We start from the raw sequence: 6970 nt of genomic DNA, 5'->3' as shown, positions 1-6970 counted from the left end.
TTTTTTCTTTTTTGCACAATTTATCCCAACTCGGTAGCGCCATCAACGGGATCTCTTCAATGCATCGTTTGATCTGGGGTCTGAGATCTGCTGCTTCCCGCTTCTTTCCACCCGTTTTTCCCATGTCTCTCAGCCAAAGTTCCACCCCAGCGCTCACAAAGCAGCTTCGATTACCGTAACATTTCCATGCCGGAAACCCCTTCTTGACAGGAAACGGTTGCGAACCCTGTCACATCTCGTCAAAACCATGTCCATCTGGTTAGTGGAGGTCAACGGATCAAGATGGAAGCGTCGGATAAGGCCGTGTGTGTGAAAAAAGAAGTAGTTCTATATTATTGATATTTTTTGGAGAGTCTTGGAGGAACATTGGACGGAGCGGATGTGATTTATGTGGAAAACAGTTTCTTATGGTCCCAGGGTAGCTAATTGAGCACGGTCCCAATGCATCTTGGCAAGTTGCCCACCACGGCATTTCCCTATTAAAAAGGTGCAAATTTTGAGCGGGGCAGGCTATCGATATATAACGTTAGTTATTTTTTTAACTCAAAATTTATCAAAGTGTGATTGAAGCTCTCGTTCATTATTTGTATCGGGGTGCAGCGTAGAGACTTGAAATTTGATCGGATTATAAGGAAGATCTGAGACCGGCTGGTGTTGGAAATGTTGTCCCTGCAATGTGTGGCCGGTGCTTTAGGCAGGTAGGGTCCAGTACGGACGGGCTCCACTACCGTATGGGAGAGTGGATTCCCAGGCCCGACGAATCCAGCTTCTCTTTTGCTGAGGCCCAGAGGGAGGCGGGGGAGTGTGCGTAACCATAATTATTATCATACATAAGCTCCTCTCCTTCCTCTTCTTACATCCCCCCCTACTCTACAATACAGTTTTCACGCACACTCTTTTCCGCCATTCACTACGGTACTTCTCCTTGCTCTGAGAGCTACCCACTTATCAGTCTGTCCTTTGATTCCTTTTAATTCTTGCTTAATCCTCACTGCTCTTTAAGCCAATTCCACTCCTTCTCAGCAAACCTCTACTACATTCTTTTATTAATCATGAAAATTTCCGTTGCCAGTGCCTTTATGGCTGCCATGATGGCTACTGAGGCCGCCATTGCTGCCCCCTTGGAAGCAAGAGCACCAAAAGTCTCATACTTTTTTGGTTTCAATATCGGAGCCAACAAGGTAATATGCTCTTTCGCATGAATATACTATACTGCTTGCTAATGTTATACAGCCAAATGGTGACTGTAAATCGACGCAGGATTGGACCGATGAGTTTAACGCGATCAAATCCTGGAACCCGGAGTTCACGGCTATCAAGCTCTTCAGCACAACTGATTGCTCGACTCTCGCCAATGCCGTCCCTGCAGCCAAAGCGACTGGACTCAAGATCTGGGCTGGTGTGTGGGCTGTCGACAAGGAAAAGTTTGGGAGGGAAAAGGCTGGTCTTGAACAGGCTATTAGGGACCATGGCACGGAGTGGTTGGTCGGTGTCAATGTTGGATCGGAGTCACTTTATAGAAAGGAGATCCACCCCGGTGTTTTGGCCGAACAGATCTGGGATGTCAAGGGGATGGTCCAGACCGCCCTCGGCGCTTCCCACATTCCTGTTGGATCCGCCGATACCTGGACCTCATGGGTCGACGGAGCCAATGTTGATGTCATAAAGGCTTGCGATGTTTGTTGCACTCGTATCATAGAGTTCGTTCCCCGTACTAATTGAAATAGGTTATCGTTATGAACGCATTCCCGTACTGGCAGGGTGCTCAGGTTGATGGCTCTCAGGATGTCTTTCAGAAAGCTGTTAGCAACACCAAGGCTGCAATTGGCGAAGACAAGCAACTCATTATTGGCGAGACCGGATGGCCTACTGGTGGGCCCGACTTTGGCGCCGCCCACCCTAATGTTGAGAATCTCCAGAAGTTCTATAAGTCTGCTGGCTGCAGTCTTCGTAGTTCTAAGACCCCTCACTTCTGGTTCAGTGCTTGTAGGTTTTCTCCTAATTGGATACTTTGTTGAGATGCTGATGAATGTGTGTAGTCGATGAGCCTAACAGGGGAAGTGATATCGAGAAGAACTTTGGCATTGCTACCTCTGGTAAGATTATTCTTTCTTCACCCACCATCATGAGGAGCTAACAATTTGGTAGATCGTAATCTCAAGATCAATGTCACCTGCTAAACGTATTAATATTGTTTGCTCAAGATTTTTAAACGCTGGGTGAAGGGTCGCGAAAAGGTTTATTTTCTTAGATTACACTGTTTTTACATACTGGGGGGTTTCCGGCTGGCAATGGGCCAGACCGGAGTAGTTAGACCTAATTCAGACGAGCTTAGACCTATCTTATAGACACTCGATGGTACCGTAGTGTTCATGATCTGAAACATGTTTAATTGCGACCGCACAATCGGCCAAGGTGGTTCCTGGTGCCATTGCTTCCCAACGGTCTACGGCTCATGATCAACGATGCGGATAAGAAAAGGTGAACATAGAAGAGGTGATATGGGTGAGATACAAACTGATTTTCTTTGTCAGGATGACAATGTACAGCCCACAAAACTTGTAATGCACGAGCAATTGATTGGTCGGAAGCTAACTTAATAGTATTTGTGTAGAGCACCATACTTATTCCCACGATACGGGGTCCTATTGAACATGGATGGGTTGAACTGAAAAAAGGGATTGCATCAGGAATGCTAAGGATTTGAGACACCTCGGAAAGGAGGGAGGCTATGGGGTTTTTTTTTTTTTTTTTTTTTGGTTTTTCTCTTTTGAAAAATTGTGGAAATCAATACTCAATAAAGTGACTACAATTTTAGGGGCGAATGGAGCTTATGCCAAGAATGATACTGTATTAAACATACCGAACCCCACGAGTTAACATCTGATGAATAATACCATGCACATTTAACCATTTATTCCTTTTCCTGTGCCCATTTTTTGCGAGCCGGGGGAGGGTTAAGGTGCATACGATATTCGACACTTTTGGGTCAATTAAACGATGCCATGGGCGAAAAGGGACCGACGGAAAAGGCCCCCGCTATGCCACTGCATTGCTGGAAATGAAAAAAAATGAAAACAGAACATGCGCGCTGGTCGACTCTACCGGTCTCATATCAGTATGAAAATTAATGATAAAAGTTGTCCATTTCGGCGAGGGGGCATGGCTACTGCGAGACAGGCCCTCACGAACACCTCCACCAGTACTATATATCGCGCCCGGGAAACCGGGTGCCCACTGACTTGTATGATATCGAAATTTTGACCTCGAACACTGTACGCCCTTCGGGTTCTGGGAAAGGCCACCCTTATGAGTCTGGATGCTGTTCACATGTACTTTACTCACTCGGTACACACTTGTTTTCGGGATCACGTGGCTAGGGTCCCGATGGGTTAGGACTTGTCATCTGGGTGGGGTGGAATGGGCGGAATGTCGCCAGTTAGCACCGGGGGGGGGTCGAGATATGCTCTGGTGTTTCTATCATGCCCGTAGTACGTTGATATCCCAAACAGATTTTTTGATTAGGCGGTGTGGGATTTGCGCTCCTGGTGTTAGGTATGGTGCTTTAATTTTTCATGGGGGGTTTTTTTTTTTGTGGGGGGGTTGGAGATTGATGCTCATGAGTTCTCACTCGTCGTAGTGGCACGTTTCATTCTCCGCGAGCCTCCTCCTGGAGCCCAGGATGTTGTTGTTGTTGCGAGGTGCGGCAAGAAGTTGTGGGACAGTTATTTGGGGTTGACCGGCCGAATAAATGTATCTCTGTCTGTTTCGGTTAACGGTTTCCTACGTTTGCAAGTTGTTGTGGTAAAGTTATGTCTGGAATGTATGATGGACTAGGTACTTGGGTGCGGAGAATGATAGGGTAGTCTAGGCGAGAATCACAACCCCTCTTGGATGGGTCAAGTTTTTTCAGGCAGGTTAAGCACGATACTGTATCTTCTCCGCACTCTGCTCGAGTACAAGTGAACTCGATAGATATATCCATCACGTGCCTTCTCTGGGCGCGCTGCAGCAAAGAAGGTTGTCCTAATTTTCCTTATCAGGCTTCATGTGACGGACATATCTATCGGCCGCACTTGTAGTCTGCCCGGTAAATTGCTCAGGCAGTCTACTCTTGCAGTGCCTGTGGTAGAACTGTTATGCAAAAATTGACCAATTACGTGCGGAGGCCGTACCGGTAAACGGGGCAAGGGAATCCCTGCTTTCCCCACCTCTTCGGGATGAGCTGCTCTTACGTTATCGTGCCTTCGTTCGGGTACGATATCATACTCTAGATAAATTGAGAGGAGGAAGATCGGGGGACCCGGTTTCCCCCCCCCCCCCCCAATCTCAGCGGCTAACGAGCAGACAGACAAACAAGCTATGAAGTCCCTCCTTTCCCTCCTTCTGCCATTTCTGCCCCTCGCCCTCTCTCGTGCGGGGAAGGAGTATATCGAGGAGGACATCTTAAACCTCCGCCAAAAATGGGCTGTTGAACACCCTTTCGGCGGGATCTCCACCTTTGCTCATCTTCAACACGTCCGCTGCCTCGTTGACCCGCATGAAGAGTTCGACATAGCAATTCTTGGCGCACCATTCGATACAGCTGTATCCTATCGACCGGGAGCACGCTTCGGCCCACGCGCGATACGTGCAGCGAGCGCTAGACAGTCTGAGAGTAGGGGATTTAATGTTCGTGCGGGCATAAATCCGTACTTGTCGGATGTGAAGATACTTGATTGCGGGGACAGTAGGTTCAATTTTCTCCCCCGACCAGAGAGCGCGAGAAAGCGGAGGAGGCTCATCGGGGATTGAGGAGCGGGTAGTTCCGATATCGCCATTCGATAATGAGCTCGCACTGCGGCAGATGACCGAAGCGTATAAGGAATTAATGTCCCGGTCTACCCCTTCTGGCCGCCGGCCAATAATTGTCACGCTGGGTGGGGACCACTCAATTGCACTGGCGGCATTGCGTGGAGTGAATAGCGTCTATGGACCTGTTTCTGTGGTTCACTTTGACGCTCGTGTGTTCCCGTCTCCACTCACTCACTCACTGCGGGGTATGGTGTCGTAGCTAATGACTATCTATAGATCTCGACACCTGGTACCCAACAAAATACCCCTCGTCCTGGCCAACCTTACAATCCGCTTTCACCCATGGCACCATGTTCCACCTCGCTTACAACGAGTCTCTCCTGCTCCCCACATACAACATCCATGCGGGCCTACGCACCCGCCTTTCCGGCGCGGATATGAGCGACTACGCTGGTGACGATGCCCAAGGATGGGCAAGAATCTCGACCGACGACATAGACGACATAGGCGTTGCCGGAATAGTCAAGAGGATCGTGGATCATGTTGGCAAAAGCAAAGTGTACCTTTCCATCGATATTGACGTTCTGGACCCTGGAATAGCGCCGGGTACTGGAACGCCCGAAGCTGGAGGGTGGACTACGAGAGAGTTGATTAGGATACTTCGGGGGATTGAAGGGCTGGACGTGGTGGGGGTGGATGTGGTTGAGGTTGCCCCCGCCTACGATTGTGCGGAAAATACTGCGTTGGCGGCATCGCAGGTGGTTTTCGAGGTTCTGAGCAGCTTAGCTAAGAAAGCCAGGGCTACCGTTAAACTGGAGGGAGAGGGAGAGGCGAGGGACGAGTTGTAAGGGGATGCTGGGTTCTTGGGTGATCACTAGTAGTAACTCGTGTCTTGTACGGAGGGGGGTGGTGAAGTCTTCACTGACGAGTCCATGCCCTTGGGGGTGCTTGTGCTGATAATAGATGGGGTTACGAAAGGTCATACTGAGGGAGGGCAATCTCTGCTACTGTGTTATGTGTATAGTACGAGTACTACTCCTTCCAACTGCCACACCATCTGTGATACCTTTCTTTTATAAGGTCAGATTATACCTTATATCCGAGCGACTTCCAGACAAACAATCTAGTCAAACCCACGGCCCCAAGCATTAGCCCACGCACCCACTCGAGCAATACAGTCCGAGTACGAGTATGAGTGCAAACCCACAAAACAGCCACCGCCATCCCATCATATTAGCGTGATGTTAGCAACTAAGCGCATGCATAAGGGAGTCCACATCCGGTCGCGGTAAGCTATCTTCATACCCCCTACCAGTGGAGCATTGGCCATTACGATAAGTGTTGATATATCACAATACTTCCCACGAGCCCGGGGATAAGTTAACAACGGGGTGCTAGAAGCGGGTATTATCATCAGTTATTCCCAGCATACAACTCCAATTCCCTAGTTGAAGGCGGAAGACGTAGAAGGGGTAGAGAGAGCGGGTAGGATTTGTATCATGCATGTCCGGGGTGGGGGGAATACCATACGGTACTCTGGAAAGGGTCGAGTTGATTGGAATCTTGGGGTGTGGCTTGGGTGGTACAGTGCTGGTGTGATACTGTACTAATTACTACTAGCAAAAGTCCTCGAGACCTCGAGGAGGGAGAAAAGAAAAGAAAATCCTATGTACCAATCACTTTCCCCTCCTATCCTCTACCCTCCCCTTTCACCCGCCTGGTGTGTGTGGCTCCAATACAATGTTCTGTGGCTAGAGTGTCCTAGTAGTACCGTACACGCCGAGAAAGACAACTCTAGTATGATAATTTATGATGCAATAGATATTACCGCTGTTCGTAGACCGATTAGGAATTCATTGTCCTTAAAGATAACTAATAGTAGACAGGGGCGGTAAACATAGAAACAACAGCTACCACACCGCTTTCTCCACGTCAACCTCCAACCTCCCCCCAAACGAACACCGCCCAACCGACCAACCAATGATCACCCCGTCCCCGCTCCCGCCATCCGCCTTCTGATAGTCTGTGTTACTGTGCTAATGCTGGTTGCCAAAAGCGGTTGCTGAGTTGTCATGCTCTAGGCCCCCAATGTGTAGAAGAGATTCTTGTATGGTACGGTACTCGAGTATTATCGCTGAACTTGGCGACGGGGAAATTCCCGCTAGCCAGAGTCCAT

At 48.9% G+C, this 6970-nt stretch overlaps 2 protein-coding genes; both read left to right on the top strand.

The window, feature by feature from the left end:
• Window positions 1–879: 879 nt before the first annotated feature.
• Window positions 880–2340, top strand: GSTUM_00010908001 (uncharacterized protein). XM_002841578.2 has 5 exons: window positions 880–1181; window positions 1234–1677; window positions 1728–1986; window positions 2040–2096; window positions 2149–2340. The coding sequence occupies exons 1-5, from the start codon at window positions 1053–1055 to the stop codon at window positions 2178–2180; spliced, it is 921 nt and encodes a 306-aa protein (XP_002841624.1). The 5' UTR covers window positions 880–1052; the 3' UTR covers window positions 2181–2340.
• Window positions 2341–4310: 1970 nt separating this feature from the next.
• GSTUM_00010907001 (uncharacterized protein) lies at window positions 4311–5839 on the top strand. XM_002841577.2 has 3 exons: window positions 4311–4729; window positions 4806–5003; window positions 5071–5839. Exons 1-3 carry the CDS (start codon window positions 4363–4365, stop codon window positions 5640–5642), a joined length of 1137 nt encoding a protein of 378 aa, XP_002841623.1. The 5' UTR covers window positions 4311–4362; the 3' UTR covers window positions 5643–5839.
• Window positions 5840–6970: the final 1131 nt, after the last annotated feature.

The sequence above is a fragment of the Tuber melanosporum genome (genome assembly GCF_000151645.1).
Source record: "Tuber melanosporum whole genome shotgun sequence assembly, scaffold_77, strain Mel28".
NCBI classification, from domain to species: domain Eukaryota; kingdom Fungi; phylum Ascomycota; class Pezizomycetes; order Pezizales; family Tuberaceae; genus Tuber; species Tuber melanosporum.
Note: the sequence above shows the minus strand (reverse complement) of the source record. Positions and strands in the feature narration are given on the sequence as shown.

What these genes read in the sequence shown, in the direction of transcription:
- GSTUM_00010908001 (XM_002841578.2), top strand. Translation starts at nt 1,053, where the DNA reads ATGAAAATTTCCGTTGCCAGTGCCTTTATGGCTGCCATGATGGCTACT. An exon ending in TCACTTCTGGTTCAGTGCTT is followed by an intron (nt 1,987 to 2,039) that starts GTAGGTTTTCTC and finishes GAATGTGTGTAG; the next exon opens with TCGATGAGCCTAACAGGGGA. An exon ending in CTTTGGCATTGCTACCTCTG is followed by an intron (nt 2,097 to 2,148) that starts GTAAGATTATTC and finishes ACAATTTGGTAG; the next exon opens with ATCGTAATCTCAAGATCAAT.
- GSTUM_00010907001 (XM_002841577.2), top strand. Translation starts at nt 4,363, where the DNA reads ATGAAGTCCCTCCTTTCCCTCCTTCTGCCATTTCTGCCCCTCGCCCTC. An exon ending in GATACTTGATTGCGGGGACA is followed by an intron (nt 4,730 to 4,805) that starts GTAGGTTCAATT and finishes AGGAGCGGGTAG; the next exon opens with TTCCGATATCGCCATTCGAT. An exon ending in TGTGGTTCACTTTGACGCTC is followed by an intron (nt 5,004 to 5,070) that starts GTGTGTTCCCGT and finishes GACTATCTATAG; the next exon opens with ATCTCGACACCTGGTACCCA.